This window comes from Lepeophtheirus salmonis, chromosome 8, assembly GCF_016086655.4.
Source record: "Lepeophtheirus salmonis chromosome 8, UVic_Lsal_1.4, whole genome shotgun sequence".
Taxonomy (NCBI): domain Eukaryota; kingdom Metazoa; phylum Arthropoda; class Copepoda; order Siphonostomatoida; family Caligidae; genus Lepeophtheirus; species Lepeophtheirus salmonis.
The window spans coordinates 19511428-19536755 of NC_052138.2; the positions used below are offsets into that span (position 1 = coordinate 19511428).

Below are 25328 nucleotides of genomic sequence, written 5' to 3' on the forward strand. Positions count from 1 at the left end.
GTAGGTCAAAAACCAACATATGTACATGGCCAAAACTATGAGTACAAGCAAATTGCAGATCGTACCTAACTCATTTCAAATGGTCGTTAACAACTTACAGGACAACTTACTGTACAAATACAGGAGCATTTAAGCAGTTTTCAATTGAGTGCCAGAAAGTTATGACAAGATGAATTGAAGGATTCCGCTGTCCCATTACATCACAATCTTTTCGTAAAACATAGCTATTTTCTACTCCTATGTTTAGAAAATACGAAACTGTTTATACTCTAAAAGAGTTTATTAGAAGTGTAAATAAGTAAAGGTGGGGTATCCCATCTATCATGCGTGTAAACTAAATATATTTCTTAAGCCTTTGAATATTATATTATTCAAACTTCAACGACTCTCCTTGTCAAAATAAAAAAGTTCTGTGATTTGAAAGGATCCCTGTTTTGGGGAGAGGAAATACAATCTTAGTAATTTCCATGTTTAATAAGTTTAATTTATGAGGATATTTTTACTCTTACAAAGATTACATATTTTAAAATAACAAAACCTCTTCATTTAGTCCGGGTGATTTGTTGAAGTTTGAAGATTATACAAGGATAGGTTTTTGGGAATAAGTTGTCCAATGTCCATAGGTATATGCATTATTTTTACAGTGAACATGCATGATAGATATGGGAACCTATCTTTGGATTTCATTTACAAAAGATAGTTTGGTTTTGGTTTTCTAATGCAGAAGTTACTTAATATATAAATAGTGCTAAAAGCTTTAAAAATCTGTCTTTAGAAAAAAAAGTTAAATATATTTGACTCGTTGATAAATTTTTGCATTGAATAGTCTTTTTCCAGATTATTTCTTTCTTCCACAAAAGTAATCCTAAACAAATGAACTGAGTAAAAATACAAAAAAAATAATTTCAAAATTGGTAAATAGAGACTAATAAAGCAATAGACCTAATGCTACAAAGCAAATCTAAAGCCTTTTTTAGTCTTTCACATCTCAAAGGCAAGGAAAATCCTGAAAATCAAATCATACATAAAAAGCATATCACAGCATTACCCCGCCAAAATAAAAATTTACAATGAATTTTGTTGTCAATTTTTCTACTTATTTTCTCCTTATCAGAAATTTGAAAGTTTATTGAGTTTTTTAATTAACTCTTGATTTGCTGCTAACAATTATCTACAGTAAATATGGAATAATAATTCCATAGATACGAAGAATTGCCCAAGAAACAACTGTTTTTTGGCCTTTTATTACTTTTCTTTTTGAAAATACATTAAAGATAACGAAGTGATCATGGGTTAAACAAGAAAAGGATAAAAACTAGAGAAAATAAAAATTATAAGTACCCTACGTTAGTCGTTATAACATTCCATAACTTTAAGGAGAGGTAAATTGATCAAAAGTATCGAAAAAATAAGTACCTTCTTGACTTGTCCTTCAAATAAAAAGAAATATATTTGTCCGAATTTCTTAAAGTTTTTAATGTAGTCCCGAATCATTAAAATAAAGTAATTTTATTTGTAGATAATTTCTATGAAGAAATTCTACGAAAATTAATTATAAATGCGGAAAACAATGAACTTTTTTTTTTTTTTTTTCTCTCCACAACTAAGCAAATGTAGGCAAACAAAGCAAATACTTTTGTTGCAAAATGTATGAATGAAAATTTTTCTTATAGAAATAGATGATCCTTTTTGTTAAAGTAATATGTGGAAAAACTTGGATAAGAAAGATTTAACTACAATAAAATTAAATGGTACATTTCAAATATTTTTTAGTATATAAAAGATAATTTTCATATTAAAATAAAATATCTTTTATTAATATCGTTTTCCCAACTTAAAAACAAAATATTTTAATAGTATCATTAACACAATAATATAAATTAATTAATTAAACGCAAACACTGCTAACCAGATATTATTTTCCTTTACTACCTTTTCAGCTCTTTTTTTTGGAGAGAAAAGAAACGAAAAATAGATTGTATCATTATTCTATTTGTATATAAGTAAATAAGCTGAGTGAAATATACATTCTAAGCATCATTTCTTTACTTCTCTCTCTCCTTACATACGTGTTTCCATCCATAATTAGTATAATTCTTAATCACGTTTCTATCTTATTTTATATACTTACACATATAATACATATGTTTGTTCCTTTGAGAGAAGCTAAAAAGTTGCCATAGGGAAAGAAAATACATACATACAGATTACACCGTGTACGGAAATATAAGAGGTCTGTTCAAAAAGTGAGGTGACTTTGTATTTTTGTATTTTATTTATTTATCAATCTTTATGTTGTCCTCATCACCGTCAGATACAATACACTTGTGACAACGATTTTTCCAATCCTCGACGCACTTTCCATAAGAATTTTTTGGTATTGCCTTCATCTCTTCCAACGATACAGTCTCAATCTTCTCAATCATTGCAAATCCCCGTCCTTTCATAGGTTTTTTCAATTTTAGGAATATGAAAAAGTCACAAGGGGACAAATCCGGTGAATATGGTGGCTAAGGAATAATTGTGGTGTTGTTTTTGCCCAAAAATGCGAAGATTCTTTTGGTCCAAATTAAGCAGTTTCGGAACAAATTTTGCTGACAAACGTCTCATGCCCTAAACGTTCAATTTTTTTAAATTGAAAGGCCCACTGATATGTTAATATCCTCAGCAACTTCTCAGATAGTGATTAGACGGTTTTCAAAAACAGTTTTCTACATTGCTTCAACGTTTTCATCTGTTGTTGATTGCTTGGGCGTCCAGTTAGAGGATTTTCATTGCCATCTTCCCGGCCATCCGGGAAAGAGAATTATCGTATGCCAATGTCGACATTTCTAGTATTTTGCACTTTTTTCACAAAATTTGATGAAAATTTTTTGATTCATGTTTTTCAATAGCCACAAATTGCCAAACCCGCATAATATTTCTAACCGTTATGCCTATCACATACAAATTAAATATATTTTATAGCTGAAACAGTTACTATATGCTCGTGGTGGTTGTTCTAACATAAAAAAGAATAAAAAAATCGAGCCTACCAAATATACCTTACCCGCGAAATTTGAAAAGTTACCTTACTTTTTGAACACATCTCGTTTGTTAGAGTGAGTCGAAAAGGACAATATTTAGAAGTTGATGATTGGGAATATTAAAAAACTTGTAAGACTATGTAGAGGGATATTAATCGGTCAAATTTTGAGCATGTTGAATAAAAATTAGTCGAAAATCAAGTTGGTAATTTTGAAAAATAATTGAAAGAATTGCAGCTAAGATTTTATGATGTTTCTTTAGATGAGCCAGGGGTACAAGGAACAAGAACATGGTCAAGGTTTAATCTGATGTCTATCCTCAAGTCTAAGAAGGATTTATAGTTATAACTCCACTACAAAGCCCCTAAGGTTACTCTCGGTTTTTCATGAACGCATGCAAATGCTCCATCTGATTTAGTATATGTCCATGATAGCTTGTATGTACAGTATCTCCAAAAATTGATGGTGGTATTAAAAATATCCGTTTTATAGTTTTTAAAAAAATATATTTTTGGTCGGAATAAAATGAAATTTGGCTGATATAATCATTAGGCAATATTGAATTTTTATACCTTCGATAACCTTCGATGATTGTATCATACATCGTATAAAAGTGTTCAGAAAACACCACAGGATGTTAGTTAAAATTCAATATCTGAAATGGTGAGAGATCACTCGTTGGAGACCAGGGCCAAGGCTGTTGGCATGATAGAGGGCGGATCAAGCCACAGAGAAGTTGCTCAAAGGTTACATATTCCTCTCAGGACCATTGAGAATTGTTTTAAGAAAAGGAAGGATGGACAAACCCTTGCAAATCAGAAGGGTCGAGGAAGGAAGAAAAAACTAGCAAAGTTCCCAAACTAGTGATTTCAAAATCTTTGTCCGAAGAGAGGCAATAATAAGGGAAACTTGCAGCAAGATTGACTTCAAAGGGCTATCCAATATCCAAGTCATCTGTGCACAAATACCTGAGGCACTATTTTAATGGTTTGCCAAACCTCGTCTGCACCCCAAACTTTCAGAAAACCAAAGGAAGGCCCGACTTTAATTCTGTTGTCAGCGTAAACGCTGGACTGCAGATGACTTGAAATGTATCCTCTTCAGTGATGAAAGTCCATCTGAGCTATTTCATGCCCAAATCCCCAAACAGATCGTATTTTGCCAAGAAATAAGGGAGATGTGGAACCCACTCCGACTGTGAAATTTCCTGTGAAAATTCAGGTTTGTGCCGTTATCAGCCACCAGGTAGTATCAGATCTTCACCTGATTCCACGACACCAAACTGTTACGACCGAGTACTACGTAACAGAGATCCTCAGCAAGTCTCTGATGTGTGCATTGTCTCTTACTGAAGAAAATGGACCTCCTTTGAAGAGGAAAATGTTGCCTGGCACATCAAGAGCCATTTTCCAGCATTTTCCCTGCTCACCACTCCAAAAAGGCGCAAAAGAGGTGTTCAGACTACTTGGATTCCTGCCAACAATTCTGATTTGTCTCCCATTGAAAATTTGTGAGCCTTGGTCAAAAGGGAAATCAATGAAACTTCAGCAACTGCGGAGGATGAATTAAAAAAAAAACTGACAAAAGCTTGGGAAAAAATTTCTCCAGATACTTTGAATAATCTGTATGAAGGGATGACAAAATGCATAAAAAATGTATTAAGCTTAAAGGTGTCATATTGCGAAGTAAATAAAGTTTCTCGCCAAAAAAAAAAATCACTTGTTTAGGTTATTTCATGATTTGTTTTTAAAAACAAACATCAATTTTTGGACATACTGTAGTAGTTGATGATTTAGGGATATTATATAATTATAATTAATTACACTTCATATTTCTTGTATGCGAAATATTTTATGGAACTAAAAATACCATCATAGAGAATGTTGATATTAAACGTATTTCTATTATATCCAAATCTCTTATATCCGGGTTTGACTGTAGTTATATGTCTTCTCACGAAAGCTTAAATTAATATCAATATACATAGAGCAGCTTCCTAACTAACATGTTTTTGGAATGAACGGCACTCGCTAGGAGGAGCACTTTTTCACATGTCTAATTAATTATTCGTATTCGTTTTAAAACTTAAGTGATTTGGTATTACCGAATAGCAAATACTTTTAAATTGAACAGAATCTATTTATTATCCATACCTCATTTACATTTTTGATGACAGTTTGAGCAAATAAAATAAATACCATATAAGGGAATATTTCCGTTTCTGATATTTTTTTGCTTTATACAAATATTTATAATATGTATTTATAGATATACTTCAAGGTGAAGCTACGAAAAAAAATGCATTTAATTGATTTATAATTACCTTTATCCACCTTTTAAAGACAATTAAAACTGTGAAAAGTTACATATTCTCAGACAATTAATAGTAATTATATTGATGTATGTACTTAAGTATCTGAAACATTTTGTTGCATGCATAAACAACTGTCAAGAGATTTTCACTACCATGTCGTTATATTTATTGGATCACGCAATGTTTCTTTCGAAAAGAAGTAGAAAAAAGTTCACAAATAAGTTGATAGTTCTCCCAACTACGAAACTACTATTCAGTTCCTTTTTGAAATTGTTCGCAGCTTCATATTAGCTCCTTCTAATTTTAACAATCAACGTTCATAACACTGATTGGCAGAAAAAAAATGGACAGCTGACAATAAAATATAGCGTTTATTTTTTTATTAGTCAAGTTACGCTGCGATAGACAATTGCAAAATAAAATAAAATATATTAATAGCGTCTAATCGTATACCTTAATATTGCTGTGAATGTTAATCGGTTCACTTCAAGTTATTTTCTGTTAAACAATGAATGTATCCCTTCTATGCAGGACTATGGAAAGTGTTTCTATATTAGGTGTTCAAATTTTTTTGAGGGGAGAGCAAAATATATTAAGACCCCTAAACATTTTATATTGGAACTGGAGCCTTTGTGATTCATACGTCATTGCTAAGTACTACCAAAGAGTAATAGTTCTACAGTTGGAAAGAATAAGATATTTATTAAAGAATCATTTGATTTCACACCCTTATTCCTCATTTTTTAATTTTAAAAAAAATATTAAGAGATACATCAAAAATATTAATGTATCAACACATCACTAAAAATAGAGCTATTCATTTATCGCAAATCCTTTCCAATAATTAGAAAGCTGTCTTTATTGATTTGAGTTCTGACGCTCCATTGTCATTAGTGATTAAGAATATGAAAAACTTATTAAAAAAAGTGTCAATATCTTACACAGTTTATTATAGCTACATAAAATGTGTCAAAGATACGTTCTTTTCTCATGAATATAACAGAATACAAAATCATTTAATTCTATAACTATTAGTAGGTATTTACTAGAACTTCATGATAAATATATCACTTTTCTTCAAAACCTTTTTCATGTTGTTAGTGTGACCACGTTAATTTTCAGTTTCTTTTCTTTTAGCATACTCGCAGATCCAAATTATTTTACCTTTGCTTTTAATTTTTTAATTGGAACAATTTTTGTAAAACACTAATAATAGTGTAATATATGGACGTACTAAGACTTGACAAATTTGTTTTTGAATAATTGTATTATTCTGTCTATACTTTGAATGAATAATGAAATCATATTTCTGACGTCATTTCCGTCCTGGCCTACTTCTTGTACATATAATAATGTTGATAGTTATCATTTGAAATATGATTGAATTATTATATTGTTATTTGCGGTTGGATATGAATATTGAACATGCATATGGAGATTAAATACTTATTTTCAATGTACAGTTATACCTTGATATACGAGTTTAATTCGTTTCTGGACGAAATTAAGAAGGTATAGCAATTTTATTCATAAGAAATAACTAAAAGAAATCCCTTGAAGCGAATCTCACTTCCTGTGGTCAACTCTCAACTAACTTGCTTAGAACATTTTCTGTGTGACTATAAATTACATCATATTTGAAGGTTAGCCCTTCTTGGGGAATCATAGTTGATATTTTTACTACATAAATTGAAAATTTCTAATAAATCTTGATGAAACTTGATCAAATGTCTTTAAGAGTAAAGAAAAACTTAACGCCTGAATCAAATAGTAATTGGTGCCAATGATAAACAGTGTCATTTGAATTACATCAAAGTAATAGGTATTGATTTTTTTAATCGATTATGAATGAGATAAGTAGGATAATTAGAGGGAAATATTTTATTCTTCCCATTGTAATAGTTAATCTATTGTATACAAACTGAAATTTTGTGTTGTGTCTATCTTGGTGTGTGTCCTTTCGGATTTTCAATACTCGAACTAATTAAAAAGAAGCAAAAAGTTGAGTGATGACATCAAGGACAGAACTTTATCAGTCTTAGGAATGATATGTAAGACTAACAACCTGGAGCAGGCCCCAACTAAGCTGGAGGGACTGCAGTCCTAAATAAGGATCGACACAACACTAATGCCGATGTTGCATGAAAACGATCTCTATAAATTAAAAAAACCCACGTGTTTTAATGCGAATCATCGATCAGAATCCAGTTCGTATATCAAGGTATCACTATATTTAGTTAGCTACTACTTGAATGAATCCCCATGAGTACGTGAATATATGTATAATTGTAGTAAGAACATACTCATTCAAGTATAAAGCCCTATTTAAATCTTGTAACTGTATCTCTTTAATCAGTATATGCATAAGAGTCTTAATAACCTAATTCTATAAATAAACTTACTAATACAACAAGAATAAGGGAACTAAATCGAAGAAATAGTCAAGTAGGATACAAGGTTCTTACACAATATTAAAGTGTAAGTGTATATTTAATATGAGATGAAGAGTTTCTCTCAAGGAGACTTCCTTTAACCAACTATCAAGATTTGATATATAAGTGAAAATAATATATTATTTTTAATAGATTTTTTTTCTCCATTAATCAAAACAGTTCTCAAATGACAGTTGCACGATTTTCATTATTTTATCCCCATTTTCGACCATAGGACTTCCAGAGTGTGGTGTATTTTTGACATCAAAATTACCAGAACGGAATCGACGAAATCAAAATTGAACGTAATATATGTATAGCCTTTACAGTATCATGATCATGAACACTATTCACATTTTCAGCTAACTGCATTGCGTTTTCGCTTTTATATAAGAAAAACGGTAAAATATGGCTTAGTTTCTCTTTGTTGGTGTCCATCTTTGACGTACCCACAAAATATAATGAGTCAAACATTCCAAAAACTGCCTTATAAGTCTTTAGGTGAAAGATTGATCCTTCTGATGCCATCTAGCATAAAGGCGCAAGATACACATTACTAAAGCCATCTATTGGAGCAAAAATGGTTTTCTTTTTACTTCACATATTAAACATATATACAAGAATACACGCACGATAAATGTGGTAACCCGCCTGACGAGGGAACAAAACTATTTATTTCAATTTGTATTCTGAAAAATAAAACTTTTCTCTTCTTTACAAAATAAACACGAGACAAAAATCTAATGCAATAACATGTGACGTAATGAAGACAAGATGAAATGTGAGGTAATAAAATGTTTTGTATTGTCTTCCTCTGATCTTGTGGAGGAATGGAAAGGGGGTGCAGGCTTGGATATCTTTGAACTGCATTCATTTGTTTTAATTTCTTATCCCTCTTTTATTGTTTTTCAATGACATATTTTACTCCAGGGCTAAAGCTATAACCAAGGGACGAAACGAGGACCTTGTAATCAATTTTAGTCCAAATTTAGTTGACTTAGAGAATAATTTTTGTCTGCTAGGGGCACTGACAGTAAAAATAATTTTCTATAAATAATCTACATGAAATCCCAAATTCAATTTGATTATCAAAAGGAATTCTGCGAAAACGGAAAAAATAACATAAGTCTTGATGAAGTAACGCCATCTGTGATAACTCAAAAGGACATTTCTTGAGGAAATAAGCTTTTTCGTTGCCAACTAAATTTAGACAAAAATTGATAATATGATCTTTGTTTGGTTTTAAAAAATGGAGAATGAATGTAAATAAATTAAGGAAAATTCGTCGGAAGGTAAATTTTTCAGTAATGAACAGAAGAAGTGTGAGCGCATACACACTTTTGCTGGGGATATTTTACATTAACTATTTATTTTAATAGGGAGAAGCATTTTTGTATCCCAATCTGTGTTTCTCCTTGGTGACATAATACATTGTATTTTCACAAAGCGATATGTGACGTGACGAATTGAAAAATTTCTGATCATCAATGGATTATTCTTGCATACTTGGTACTTTTCATCGATCCATGTGCTTCTCATAAGCTGTACATATATGATAAGCTGTACAATCAAAAGGCTCGTTTTGTCCTTTTTAAACGACACGTACTTATTTTTTGAAAATATCCTATGTATTAAAAGACATAGTAATAAAAACTCGATAGAATTTCATCTACAATTGAAAAACATTCCTTTCTTTAAGATATAAAAAAAAATATTTCTTTTGATGGCTTAATAAATTAAATACTGTTTTTTTACAACATAGTTTATATTTCTTTGAGCCTTTGACATTAAGGCCACTATATTATGATTTTCTTTTAGTCTGGAACATGTAACTATCAATGATATTTTGGTATCAATTTGTCTTACAAAGATTAATATTTCAAATGGTATAACTATAGACCATTTATAATGGTTTACGTGATTTGGACACTTTTGGGATTGTTGATCCTAAGATAGTTTTAAAAATATCAATATGAACGACTTATGAGTTCTATAATATTTGGAATGTTGCCAGTTTGAACTAGACATAATTACCTTATTTAATAATATCTGTTTGATATCCATGACTCTATTTAAGGAGTTCTCCGAAAATCTTTCTGAGAAACTTTTTATAACATTATGTACATATTCTTTCAAAAATAGATCCTAAATGTATCGTATAAAATGACCAAGGAACTAAAAATTATTGTTTTGTAATCTTTTTCACCATTTCATCATTATTTAAGATTATATGACATACATACATAGGTCGAAAAATTAAGTGTAAGTTGCCATTTAAATTGAAAAATGTTCTTATTTGAATTTCAAATTGAGGATAATCTGATCAAGATACAAGTTATACTTCACGATTATTAAGTTACAATTTTTTAGCTACAATTTCAAAAATTAAATTTTTTGGAAAAAAATTTCAAAAATTCATAGCTAAGAGACTAAAATTTAAAAAAAATAATAATAATTAAATTTTAAGTATAAAATGTTCCACTAAGAATCCAAAATTCCTTAATTTTGGAGGTGAGGGGCTACAGGCAGACTTCATTTGTAATTACAAAAAGATTTAAATTTCATACTTTTTAAACTTATTTTAATTAATAAGAATATTAATGGTTGCGTGACTCCCTTTTCTTTATTATTTGTTCCGTATGATATTTTTTTATGTAATTATAGAGTCTATTATATAAAATTTGAGGTACTTAGATGTTATATTTTACATTGTACAATAATGATACTTTCCTTTTGTAGCTTTATATCTTCCATCAGATGAATGAATAAGTTTTATTTTTATATATCTCTCTTTTAACTAAAGTATCCTCACTTCCTTACTGCAATAATTCTCTAGGAGTATATACATATGTAGGTATAATAGAGTGGGTCGAAAATCAGAATTTTATGATATCAATAATTGGGAATATTGAGATATTCTTATTAATATGATAGACCATTTCATCCCAAATTTTAGGACGATTAAATATATAATGGAAAGTTCCCAATTAAGTTGAAACTTTATTGTTTTATATTTTGTGGATTTGTTAAATATATTTTTTACAATTTATCAATTATGGTATGAAATTTCATTCCTGATCATAAAGTTGACGAATGACTTTTTATTTATAATTATCCAATGGTTAAATTTTGTTTTTATTGAGAAAAGCTATTAGTGGCAATCTTATATTTCCTCTTAAATATTGCTTTATTTGGATATTTATTCAACAAGAGTGAAACAATCATATTTCAATAATGAGTTCACTCTCATACAAATTATCAGTGCAATTTTTGTCTTAACCATTACTAAACATCCTTTTCTTACATAGTAAGTGAACTGGCTTTAAATGTTAATATTGAACAAATTCTGATGCATATAACGCAGCCGACAACGATTCAAAATTACGTAATTTAATTTTGTGTTATTTTTCAACTACATATTTCATCCATTTAGAACTCGTAAATATATTTAACAACCCTTAAAATACCTGAATTACTTTTTGAAATCAATTTTAACAACACTATAATGTTTTGTTTTTTTGCTTCTGTTTGTTTGTTTGTCACTAAAGTTACGGTAAAATTTACCGATTGATTGTTTATATAACTTGGTATTAATATTAAATATGGTCACAGTATAAGGCCATTCTATTTTTTGAGGTCAAGGTAGAACAAACCGTTAAAATGCATAATCGACCATAACTTTGGAGTATATTGAGGTAGAGAGCTCAAATTGCTGTCATTATGTAGGTTTAATAAAAGATAACCCAGAAAAAAAAATCAATTTATGACCAATGATTATAAGCGGAGGTTTACGCTTTTTCAAGTTCCAATTTAAGTAACAGTTTAGAGCATTACAATTATTTATCATTATATTAAATTATTTTAACGAAATTCAGGTATCAAAAATAAACTAATTATGAAAAATTAGAATGTGATCAAGAGCGTCCACAGGGTGTAGGTCAAAGGACCCCCCCCCAATAAAGGATTTTTTCCTTTTTGCTAGAAAATTTAAGATTTTAAATAAAAAAATTATATTTTAATTTGTAAGATTTTTTTAAAAAAAATTTCATTTCTTGTTAACACATGTGGATTTTGGATATTTTTATAATTAATTTTTTTGGGAATAAATATAAATATTTGATTTTTTTTTTCAAAAAATTTAGTATTTGAATTTTTTTTTTTTGTTTAACTTAATATTTGAATTTTTTTTGTTTAATATTAGATTTGAAACTTTTCTTTTAATCCTTTTTATTAAATTTTATTTTTGAAATTAAATTTTTGTCCACCCATGTAGATTTTTGAGCTTTTTTTTCAACAAATGGAATATTTAAAATATTTTTAATTCGAAATTTTATATGTGATTTTTTTTTTTAAAAAATTTATTTTTTTGCTCATCAGCACTGGATTTTTGAATTTTTTTTTTTAAATTTAATATCTCAAGATTTATTTATTTCCGATTTTTTTTTCAAACAATTTCCGAAAACCAAAACCCCTTCAAAATATAATCCTGCAGACGCTCCTGCTAATATACAGAAGAACTGACGATATTACATTAATAGCTACGCATTTATAAACTGTTTAACTTCCTGCATGACTTTTTTGCTGATGCACGGCGCTTGTACTGTGGCAAAACTCAATAGGACTATAATTAATAATGATGGGGGAAAACATAATGAAATGTGAAAAATTTAAACTCAAAGCAGAGATAATATTGCAAAAAAAAAAAAAAAATTATAATAATATAAAGGAGTAATTCGAATTTGTCGGCATAAATTTGCCTTCCTCTTAGTGTTTCAATTTTGAGATCTTCTCAAGTTTTGACTCAATAGAGGGCTCCCTAGTGGCTATTATTGTACATCAAACACTTCTTATACCTTCAATCGACAAAAGGGAAATATTAAGAGCAAACGAACGACTTAATAGTGAACAAATTGATCATCTACCTCTACAAAATCTACTCATGTTTGTGTAATACCATAAAAATATAGATTACACCAATTACAGACATTTCCCATACCTACATCATATATATAAATGAGAAGAAATTAACTTACACAAAGTTATTATAATTTGTACTGTTTATAAATGTGTTGCTTTGGAATGTTTATGCTTGTTCAAAAGGAACACAAACCTCTTTAAAATCAAACAGCAGAAAAAGGCTTAAAATCAAAAGGTGGTTGTAACCCAATTCTTCTGCACTATGGAATTAAAGTCAAACCTGATCTAACAGCCAACTATTTTAAGCGTACCAAGGCACAAAGCAACCTTATTCAGTTTTCAAATTTAAAACTATTAAAAAATAAAAATTAGTTTAAGAGGTCACCTGCACCTATTCCCTTGTCTGACCACTTAGTGTAGATCTGGTTGTATTAACTAGTGATAATCGTTACATCTTTTTAACAAGATCTAATTATAATTAAAATAAACAATCTTCAGAAAAAGGTAGAAATTAAAATAATCAACAGCTGTAACAAATTACAATGGATTTTTTTGTGTTATTGAGGTAACATGATGTTCTCCCTTACAAAACAAAATACATTGTATGTTATTGTCATCTGTTAATTTTTCTCTTTCTTTAATTTCCCATATCAGTGTTCTGAAGAGTTTTTAATTTCGAATTAGCCATATCAGTGTTCTGTAGGAGAATTGGCTTTTGATATTTTGATTGATTACGAGATGCAATAAGCGAACAACACACAAGAATTAAGCTCTGATGATAACATGCTGTGAATAATTTTCAATTATTATTCAAAATGCAATTATGCAAGGTATACGGCAGGTAACGACGTATTTTACTGTATATGGATGGTCCACTAATTTCGGCCCTTTTTAATGGTTCAAAGTTGGATGGTCCTGGTTCAAAGGACTGTTGAATATTACTTATAGATAAGTACATATTTTTGTAGGACATTATAATGTTGGAATCCCGCTGTTATGTTACATGTAAATACAAAATATATATTTCAGTAGTAATTTTAATGGATCTGAATGAAATGATATAATCAATGAATAGTTGGTAAATCAAATGACTAATGATGTAAATAAATAAAACGTAAGTAAATGTAGAAATTGTAACTTGTATAAACTCCTTATACAAGTTACAACTCACTCATAAATCACAACTATGTGCACAACAAGTTCGTAATCCAACAAAAACAAAAATATAAAGTGAATATTGTTCTCAGGAGTCAATGTTCCTTCTTCTTTTCTCCTAATCAGGGGTCTGAACATTGAATGGTGGTTTTAAAATGAGCTCCCTTTAAGCTATGAACAATTTCCAAAAACTATTGAATAAAAATTCCATAGTCGCCAAAAATTGACTATCAAATCATTGTGGGGCTTTTCTTATGTCTCTTATGTCCGATAAGATTCGTACATATAAATGTAATTATTTATACTCTTAAATTCATTAAAAAGTTATGTTAAATAAATGTCGATATTTTTTTATAAAAATCAATTTATATGCATATACATAAATTTTTGTGTAGATAAAATAAAGTGGAAGAGCTCTCCAAGAACAGGAGCTAGACTTTTTAAAGAAAATCAAGGAGGGGGGAAAGGCGTGGTGTACATAGTACTGGTGGTATATAGTGGAGTCAATAGCCCCTGGAACAATTGTCGTACGCTTTTTACATGCTACTAATACGAATGCTTTTAAAGAAAAAGGAAAAAAAAGCGTGAAAACTGAGCATTTATAAGATCCCTCATTTGACTCTCTCTCTCCATTCAACTAAAAACTTTCTTTTCTTAGTATAAGTACATTACACAATTCACTTCTATAACATCCTTCCGTTTTTGATTTGTTACTATTCAGTTAGGGCTCTTAACTTTTGTATTTCCTATTCTATACACAAATGGGAACAAAATTGTTTTTACAAATAAAACTAGTAAAGAAATACTCTGTATATGAAACATTCACTCCTGTTCACCCTTCCTTTTTTGACCAAATAAAGGTTATTTGGATCCTATTTTGCTATTAGTATAATAGTTATGAAATGAGAGAGCATAATGAACTAAAACAACCGTGTAATGATGGCTTGAAGGAATTAAATAAGTTTTATTTATTAATTGTAATTACTCTGATGACATGAAAAGATTATTTCGATCAAAAATAATCTTTTTAATTCTTTAAGACTCTGATTAAACGATTGTTTTAATGGAATTCCTTTTTTCATTTGATGACATTTTTGAAAAAAAAACTGCACTTATTTTTGAGAACTACCGGGCAAAAAAAACAAAAGTTAGTGTTCCTTGCACTATTTAACAAAATTTCAACTTTTTTGCACTTGAACTGAGATAGTGTTCCCATAATGTCATTTACTTCCAGGAAATTCAATGTGAGATTTCTTCTTTTATAACCTACGGAGTGCTTTTTTAAGAAATATATATTTTTTCGAATATCTACATGATTAAGTGTTATTTTTTGGCTTGAATAATCTGAATAAAGTCACAAAGCATAATATATTTGTTATTGCCTAGTTCACTGGTTCTCAAAGGGGGATATGCGTACCCCTTGGGATACTTTGAGGCACTCCAGGCGATACTTGAGATTTAAAAAATATTTTACATGTGGTACATCACTGAAAAAAGGTTGAGAATCTCTGACTTAGTTTATAGGTGCATATTTCAAGTAGGTATTTACCGACACCAAAATTTCAACCAATTCCTATACCTAATGAATATTATGTATAAATGAATTACATAAAGAAATAAAAAAATGATTTACTTCTTTTCATGTTTAACTTTTTATCAATTAGGGCTTGACGAGAAAATACATAACTATATCAATCATAATTAGTTGTAAATAATTTGAAAGTAAAATTATGAAAAGTTAGTTCCTGTAATTGCCCGGGAGTCAACTTATTCCTGGTTGGCTCATATATATTACCCGGTCTACAAAGTTGACTTTCATTTTCAATGGATGCATCTTAATTTTGTTATACAGGTCTTTTAAAATTCCACTTATTAATTGAAGAAAAAATAATTTTATCTGGGCCCTTGGAGGGTAGAAAACTCTAGACTTAAACCTAAGTATTCTAGACTTCCGACTTCACTTTCTTTTATTGCTTGACCATTTGAAATAATAAAATAAAAATCGCTTAATGATATTTATAATTAAGTAAACACATCGGTGGAATGGGTGTTACTGAGCCGATTCAGATACTTCAAAAAAGGCCGATTTTTGCTGATAGCAATACCGGTACACCCGTAAGTCAATTGTTTTTTATATAAATCCCAGACACCTCATTATTAATTTTTTTTTAAATGAGGTAAAATGAGCCTTTTCTTTGGAAGTCTAATAAATTTCTCATTTTTGATCAGAATAATAAAAATCATAGTTTGCCGGAGTGTGAAGAACTTCATAATAAAAAAAGCACCTTAAAAAATGTGTTGCTGTAAAATAATAGTTTTGTATGTACAATTATTAAGCAATAAAGATTTTTTTAATGGCTTATGTTTTTATTTATTCTTCAAATTTTAATTAAACTTTTTCTACAGAGTGGGGACTAGTGACCCAAAACTAGCAGCAGCATAACTTAATTATGAAAAACGTGACATTTATGGAATCACCAAAGACAACTCAAAAAAATTTGTGATGTGTTTTAATCCAATAATTTTGATTTAATATGTTCTCCTTCATAAGCAAAAACATATTGCTGGCTCTTGTGGATGGAGGGGTTTGTCCATGGTCTACCACACTGTCATGATGGGAGAACAGAACAATTCCAAATTTAGATAAGATGTCCAACAAACATTCTTCTTTAATTAGATTCAGAATACAAAATTCAAAATAATTTCAATTCTTGATAATTGCCTGGATTGATACTCCAACGGCAACTCCAGCCTTGTGGGTACTGCCCACAGGTGGAGGAGGTAGCAGATACGTTGCCTTTTTTGTGGTTGCTCCGATATTTATACTAGTGATGAGACAATTAAAAAAAAAAAAAAAGAGAATCTTGATGCCAATTTCGATGCAGATTCCGATTTTTCAATATTTTAGATTATAGTTAAAAAATACCATTTAACTATCAGGGGCGTCCGTATGATTATATTTTAGGGGGAGGGTGCAAAATTTTGGATTTTTGTTTTTCACAAATCTAGAACTTTTCAAAAAATTAAATTTTTTGGAAAAAAAATTCAAAAACCCATGGCTATTCTCAAAAAGTCAACTTTTTGTCTGAAAAAATTTCTAAATTCCACAGCTGTTCATAAAAAGTTAAATTTTTCGAGGAAAAATTTCCATAATACACAACTGTTCACAAAAAATAAAATAAATAAAAAATAAAATATTTAATTTTCTAGTAAAAATGAAAAATTCTGTAATTTTGGAGAGGGATATTTTTCTTCATAACCAAGAAAAGTAATAAATAGTTAAATGCCAGTAATGAATTAGAATCGGAATCGCAAATTAAACCTTATTGTCCCAATACCGATCTCGATTCCAGAAAAAACAACCAATTTTCTTATTCTCGATTCCAATTAATCGTCCCATCACAATTTTACCACATATAGACAACTTGTTAAATTTTTGTTTAATTTATCGTTTTCTTGCGTAAAAAAACCTGGTTATTTAAAAATAATAGTTATAAAATTGTGACTCAATGCTACTGTACTTTTTAGGTCTCTACTCTCTATAAAAGCCCAAAGTTAAAAAATATTATTTTTTAAAAGAAAACCCAATTTATTTAACATTTATGTTATTATTAATTCTTTTAAATTAGTAACTCTAGTCACAAGTAAGTGATTACTTTAAAAAATAAATGTGGTTTTAGTAGAATAAAGTTTCAATTACATAATATGTTTTTTTTATTTTTACGTTGAGAGGGCGTAAACAGATACCGTTATACGACAAAAACAGAAATTTTTAATTATAAAGTTCTCTTTTATATTTCTCAAAGTAACAGTAATCAGGAACACACCATTTCAATCCAAGGACAAACATTTGTTGATTAATATAATAAATAAATTCATTTTCACAAATTCTAATTATTAATTAACGTATGGGTAAAACCATTCTTGAGAAAAAATAATATAACTTAAAGAAAAACTGTTTCTTTTATATCGTATTAGTTCATTTATTATTATTATTAATTAATAAATAAGTTTTTCCCAGCTTCTTTTGTAAGCAATCGGTAGATTATGCCTCTAAGCTGTATGTATATAAATGTTCTAAATTATATGAAAGAATGAAACAATCTTACAACTTAGGAAGGGGGGGGCAACAGATGTAATATACTAAGTTTTTTTTAAAACTTTAATACCGGTTGAAGATATTTATGTAACTTCAATTTGTTATATCTGTAGAGCATTTTCATAAAATAACTTAAACTATAACGTTTATTCATGAATAATTTTATCGCAATCCCTCTTGATGTATTTTATTATTATTTTAATCTTTATATTGTTGTATTAAATTTTGATAAAATCCCAATTTAAAAAAAAAAATAATAAAAACTTAAAACTTTAATGTCTTTTATAAATATATCTCTTTAACGTAGGACAACATGGCAAGTACGGCATCTGAGTGCATTCCATACGGCCAGCGAAAATTGTTTAATAATCTACCGGGCCGTGCAGAATTATTTACCGATTTTTGTTCAGAACATATTGCGGACAATAATGACATTTCGAATGACTTGAGAAACAATTTATTTATACATTTTTAGAATAATAAAATAGTTGGTGATCAAATTTAATCAATGTAGCCACCATTTGACTCAATGACACTGGTCAGGCGACATCTGAAGCTGCCACAGACTTGCTGGATGTAATCGGCGTCCATGGAGGCCCAGGCCTTGTTGACAGCAGCCTTTAAGGCATTTATGTTCTTGTGTCGTTTTTTCTTGGTCCACGTGCGCCTAGATAGAGAAGTCTAGTGGGTTCAGATCTGGGCTGAGGGGGCCAGTAGTCCTTGGGCCAAAAGTTCATGTTGTCCTTGAGCCACTCCTGAGCTTTCTTGGAAGCGTGGGCGGGTGCTCCATCTTGTTGAAAAACCCAAGGAGAGTTGCCGACTATGGATTTGATCCACGGAAGGACCTTGGACGCCAGAATCTTCACATAATCCTCCGCTGTTAATCTGAGCTGGTGGAGAACCATACCGGCTTCATGGCTTTCCCATTGGATCTCCAAATATCTCCAAAGCTCACAACACGGTAATTTTGCCTGTTGAAAACAGGATCGACCGTAAAAGTTTTCTCATCTGAAAAAATGATGATGCGTCCAGATGAGCTCTTGATATCATTCAAGATTTTCTTAGCACGCTCAAGTCTGACTTCTCACTGACGTTCAGTTAGCAGAGGGCGTTCAGTACGCCTCAGGGACTTTCCTCCAGCCCTTTTCAATGCCCTTGAAACAGTTGATCTCGACGTTCCCATCTTTCTGGCCATGTTGGCAATGGACGTGTTGGGAGTCCTCTTGAACACTGACTTTACTTGCCCTGTTGAGACAGTGGGCTTCCTGCCAGCCCCAGGGGAATGCTTGATATCACCCCCAGCCTCCAAGCGCTTGGAAACGTTGTAAATTGTCTTCAACGAGGCCCCAACCTGTTCCTTAATGTTGTTATGAGGCACTCCCGCTCGGAGGAGGGCTGCAATTTCGATCCTCTTTGTTTCCTGATTGGACATGGTCTCACGTGTGGAAGTTGTTACGCTCTCACAGGAAGGGTTTTTGTTTATTTTAACAGTAAAAATACGAAACAATCAGATTGGTGGCCACAAAACCTCTTAAAAAGTATATTTACATCATGGGTAAATAATTTTGCACGGCCCGGTATATATTAAATGCAATGGGTTGTCTGGGATTCACGCCGAAACTGTAATTTTTCATGTAGGTTGTTAAGGCTCCAGAAACGGTTCTACTAACATTTTTTTGGTCCTCAAGGCCATGGCAGTCTTTATATAACATTTTTAAAGTAAGAAACGACTGTTTCATATATAAAAAAAATAAAGAACTCTCTATACTCATTTGTAAATAAGCGAACAAACTGCATAGATACATACCAACAGGCAGTGATTTTTTTCTTCATAATTTTACGGTCTTTATTTTTTGCTTGATATGAACTAGTTCCGAATTTAAGTTCAGAATTAACTTTTCTGCTTTTTAATTTCCCAGGTAACGCTGGACAAACATACCTTAGTAAAATGAAAAGTAAAACAAATGACAAAATTTATTTGAATTTAAGCATTTTATGATCGTATAATAAGCTTAAATTGGGGTTTTATGGTAAAACTGACATGCATTTTGCAATAATATCGGAAGGGGATGAATTAAATGATGGTTGCAAGGAAAAAATATTACTTTTTTTAGCACAGAAATTTACATCAATTAATATTACCTCCACACTAAATTATTAATTAGTAAAATTGATCAACGACAGATTTCAGTGTTCCCTGATTTGATCCTATATTTCCATTTATTAAGGATGCGGGTGTAATAAGCTCCATTCCATTGATAGGATTATGGAGTTCTATGAAGACTCGTTAGCGTCTGGAACAACACGTTGGCGGCAGTATAACGGCAAAACTCAATAATTATGACTGATATCATTCTGAAATGTGACAAATCCAAACCAATGTTTTTATTATTAGAAAATGAGGTCACGAAGTAATTTGAATTATTTTGCCAGAAATTTGACTTTCTCTTAGTGTTTTATATTTGAGATCTTGTCAGGTTTTTACTGAATAGAGGGTACACTAGTATATAATCTTGTACATCAAACAGGAATTGTGTAACTCAATATGTGGAGCATCAGTAGGAATGAATGGCGGCTCTTCGAATAGAACTCTTCTTCCTTTACCAAGCTTGCTTCTTTGAATGTGATCCTCTGTCCACAGTGCTAAGGATATCAGTACTTTGATTTTTTCAGATAGTGGGATATTCAAAAATCGTTGATTTTTTTTTTTTTTTTTAATTTCAGTGAATTTTTATTATTATAGCCAAGAAATGATCTCTTCATCTTATTTTGTCTAACACACAACAACTGTTGATAACCCCCTATTCTAACGTCAATCTTTATTGTTATTTATGTAATCCTTTATAACTTACATTAGCCCTCCGGCACTTTCCTTTAGATCCAAACGCAAATAATTCCCTGGGCTGTTAAGCCACCCCTACACGAAAGTGGATATTTTAGCAATTTTTACCAAGGTATCTCATATGTGTAAGTTAATAATCTAAAATACTAGTTGGGGAAAATGATATTACATTTTTTAGACTCTAGAGGATAAATTATTTCTTAATTAATAAATTATTATAATATATACATGCAATTTTATAGATAAAATAAGGCATTTTCATCTTTAACTTCCATATTCAAAGTTGTCGTTAGGGTAGATAAATAATAGAAACGATTAAAATGTTTTTATAAAACCTCGATAATTATTCCACAATTTTATAATAACTCAGAAACTGATGAAGTATAATCCCAAAAAATTAAAAACAGGAAGTAAATAATAACTTAAGAAGTTAAGAAGATACTCACAAATATATGATAAAAACAAGATATCACAAAGATATTTTAATTTTTGCGGTAGATAAAAGCCCCAGATAAGTAATTAAAGGCAACAAGAACAAATATTGAAGTAATTGAAAGATAAAGATGAATATTAATAGCTGTCAAGCTAGAAGACTTTTTATTATACTTGTCAGATTGAAACGTCTTATATGATAAAATCCTTTTTAACGACTTATCCGAATATCATTGAATGTATTTAAAGCCCATTTTCATTTAATGTCATCATTGATTTGCAAATATAGTACATATGTATAAGTCCTGAGTTGGATGATTTAAAATACTTAAAAGTCTTGTTAAAAGTATTATTTAACTCAATAACGTTTCTTTATAGAAATAGTAGTACGTAATACATTTATAACAAAAGAAGTAACTTATTTAATTAGACAATAAATGGATAAAACTACTCACAAATTTTAATAAGTTTTTATTTTATTTTTTTAGGTCATAATCATACTTGGTGTGCTCATTCATAAATAAAAGAAACAAACAGCCAAGTTCAAAACAAACAAAACAAAACAAGGTATGGCAGACTTTAAGCTGGGTCCTATCGAGGATGATGAGAGTAGACCTTTCTCTGAAGAAGAGGATGAAGAAGAAGAAGAGGAGGACGATGAGATCAGTAGCACTTCTTTACATCACACTCTGGGTAACAAAAATATACGACATTACAAGAAAGACTCCCGCTATCTCCTTGATCTCTACACCCTCACCTTTGAAGAGGGCCAGACACTAGAGAAAATGAAGACGACCAATTACCTCAACAGGTTTGAGAATTCTCACCCCCATCACCACCATCGCAATGGAGGGCCTGGTGATCATAATATTAATTACAATCTGGGATCCTCGGCTTCTTCTTCCGGTCCCGTGTCTCTTCAAGTGGACCCCAGGCAAAACTTTCACATATCTTCTCTGCCCCTTCTTGAAACGAATCTCCACAAGATTTTGGCAAGGAAGATCCATGATTTTGAGGATATTTCCTTTCAGAAAACGAAGCTTTTAACTAAGGTAAAATCATAGTTATGGCTTCTTGAGGTGTGAAAATGTCATAAGACACGCGACAATTAATTTGTTTTTGTAGATCCAAGGACCTGTAATCTACGAATCTGTAGAAACATTTTATGTTTGTATTAGGGATCTTATCATATCTAAATGCCAAGTGTTGAAACAAACGCCACAAGATCAATAATTTGTCTAAATTAGTAATCTACGCAACAGTTTATTGGTTCGCTAGTGGTTTTTTATAGACTTGAATATTAGGTACAAAATAACTAACTACATACTCCAAAATTTTACCCTTAAAAAGGTGAATTTTGCAAAGAGATACATCTTGTGAAGGAAAAGTTTCCACAAAGCCAAAAATATCTCCTCAAATTAACCGTTCATGATACACCACTTTGTTTATAGATTTGGTCCTTATTAAATATTCTTCCCTATTTTGAAAAATCAAAGCTGAGTGTATTTATTGTTACTATTTTATTTAGTAAATTTTGTCAGCAGACATGTCGTCCCTCAACTTTAGCATATTTTTTATAGTATTATCCAGGTACATTACTAGCTTTCATCATTTGAGGGCAGATGCCTTTTCCCAAAAATTGATCAACGCCATTATATAATTACTCATTTATAAATAGATGTATTATTATATATATATACTAGCCAGAGAGTGCCTGCATTGCAAGCTGAATAAAGGAATAGAAACAAAGAATGAAGTTAGAAGAGAAGATACAGACGGAGAAGAAGAAGAGAGGAGAGAGATATAGAAAAATATAAGAGTTAAAATTTCGGTCAAGAACATTCTCTTATTGACCTCGGTGGTCCAAAAATATAGTATAGGAACATGCTTGGTTATTTTATGCGTCTACTTGCTAAATTACAAACTGATATTTTCGACCATTTTGGATTCCATTTGTGAAACCACCAAAAATAAAATTATAAATATATATACGATTTTCTAAAAAATCGGAAACTTATAGGGGCTCAAGCAGATATTTATTGTTAATTTATGGAATTTGATTTTTTTTTAATAGATAACAGTTATTATTTTTTCTTCAATCTACAGGCTTATTATCAACTCTTGAGAGACTTAAATGAAAACGATAACGTACCAAAGAATCTCATTCCGTCCTCATTGCCAACTACAGGAAATCCAGCAGCAAAAAAAACCCTATCCCACGACATACGAATCCCCTGGCAGACCCTTATAGGATCTGACTCCAAAGAGCTAAAACGTATTGTCAACGGTTTAACCAATTCAGCACAAGCTTTAAATGAGTACCTGATGGAGCTTCTTATAGAGAGAGATGATTTGACAGCCAAACAGGATTCTATGTTGGGAGAGATTGGAGAAATGACGGATGATTTGTTATAAGGGTAAAAGTGTATTCAATATCAATGGGAGATTTTAATTTAATTTTCCTTTCTTTTTTTATTTTTAGTTTAAAAAATCATGGGTTTTTTCTACGTTGATCTGTTCTTTATTTTTTTACATACGATAATATATTTAAACAAGCAAATTTCATTATATCTATTATGTCCTAACAAATTGTTATATTTTTTTTCTTGTTATAACTCTACATAGGCTTAAAAAAGAAAAGAAATAACATACATAAAAATATATATTATATTCACTATTTCATCTTGTGACAATTTTTATTTTCATATAATATTTTTGATTGATTTATCTTGCTTATTTTACGTTTATTTACTTTTTATACTTATTAGTTTGGGTGTTTTCAACTTAAGATGGATTGATAGAACTATAGCACATAAGTCCACTTTACAGGGGTTGTATTGGTCCCAAAATTGTGACATCCTGTCGGCTTGCGTCCTATACTTTAAGGACGCGTCCAAATCAGACGTTAAAACCATTTTTTGAACAATCTTTTATAAATGACGTGTTCAAAGATATATAACAGTAACGTTGTTATAAATCATTTTTCCAAATTTTAATAAATCAGATTTATACTTCAATTAGGCCTAAATTAAGAATAAAATCAAAAATATTCGCATGTTTTAAAGATACGTGATGTTTTAGTTAACTAGTTCCAATGGTAAAGTGAGATACTTTTCTCTAATTTTAATTAAAATTATGCCATGTCCTTATAAATGTATGACGTTTTCCATGGACAAATAACAGTGAGCAGAGATAAGCCTGGAATTGACATGGGACAAGAATGACTACAAGTCCCATATTGTGGAGCGATACAACCCAAACAATTACAACAACTCATGCCAATCATTAATACTTTCTTCAAACACCATTTTCTTCCTTCTTTATTCCTGATAAATATACAAAATTGTTACATCTGCATTTTTAGGTTATATTAATTTAAAAAAGAGCAGATGTACCCTTTCTTCAATATAAATATTATCATTACTGGAATAGCTTTTCCCGGCATTGTCCGGGGCATTAAGAAATTTAAATTATTTGAGAACTCTTCTGCTTAATATAAAACACAAAATAAAAACCGTAAAATTTTAAGGATTATTCTGGTTTTGGTTGTATGAGTATACTAGTATCTTTGCATTATATACGCATTTTGCTTTCATGCAATGTGGAAGTAATTGCTTTATTGTGGGGCTGGGTAAAAAATACTAAATTTAGCAACAATGTTCTGCAGCAACAGGCATGACTCAAGACATGGAAATACGACGTTCCCACATATTCCAAATAAATGATTTGAATTTATCACGGTTTTGCTTTGGTTTTTTTTGCAAACATTCTTAATCTTTTTTCTTTTTTTTGACATCATGAGGTTAGATAAAAGCTTTTTGCAGAAACTTATTGAAAAATGGGAATTGGGTTCTGGCTTTTGCATAAGCAAAGAGAAAATTGTGATCTTGTCTTAGGTTAACGATGGAGCAGAAAGAGGGCTGAAGATAGCGCAAGACATTTTGGGGCAGGCTAGAAAAGAGGAATACTTACATAACCTCCTTCAAGTCGTTGAGAATGATAGATATTCCCTTCCAAATCAAAGCAACAGAAAACAACAAAAAAGTAGTTGGTATTTAAAAATTGACAGATGATCAATTTATATGTTTAAAGTAGTTAATAATTTATTTAT

The 25328-nt window shown here is 30.4% G+C and overlaps 1 protein-coding gene across 1 annotated transcript in view; it reads left to right on the top strand.

The window, feature by feature from the left end:
- The window catches only part of LOC121123061 (uncharacterized), a 42713-nt gene extending 18819 nt beyond the window's left edge, over positions 1-23894 (top strand). The window contains exons 2-4 of the mRNA XM_040718142.2: positions 21706-22269; positions 23324-23634; positions 23700-23894. Coding sequence (XP_040574076.1) covers positions 21787-22269; positions 23324-23632 — 792 coding nt within the window. The 5' untranslated portion in view covers positions 21706-21786 and the 3' untranslated portion in view covers positions 23633-23634; positions 23700-23894. The remainder of the gene's footprint in view (positions 1-21705; positions 22270-23323; positions 23635-23699) is intronic.
- The last annotated feature ends 1434 nt before the right edge of the window (positions 23895-25328 follow it).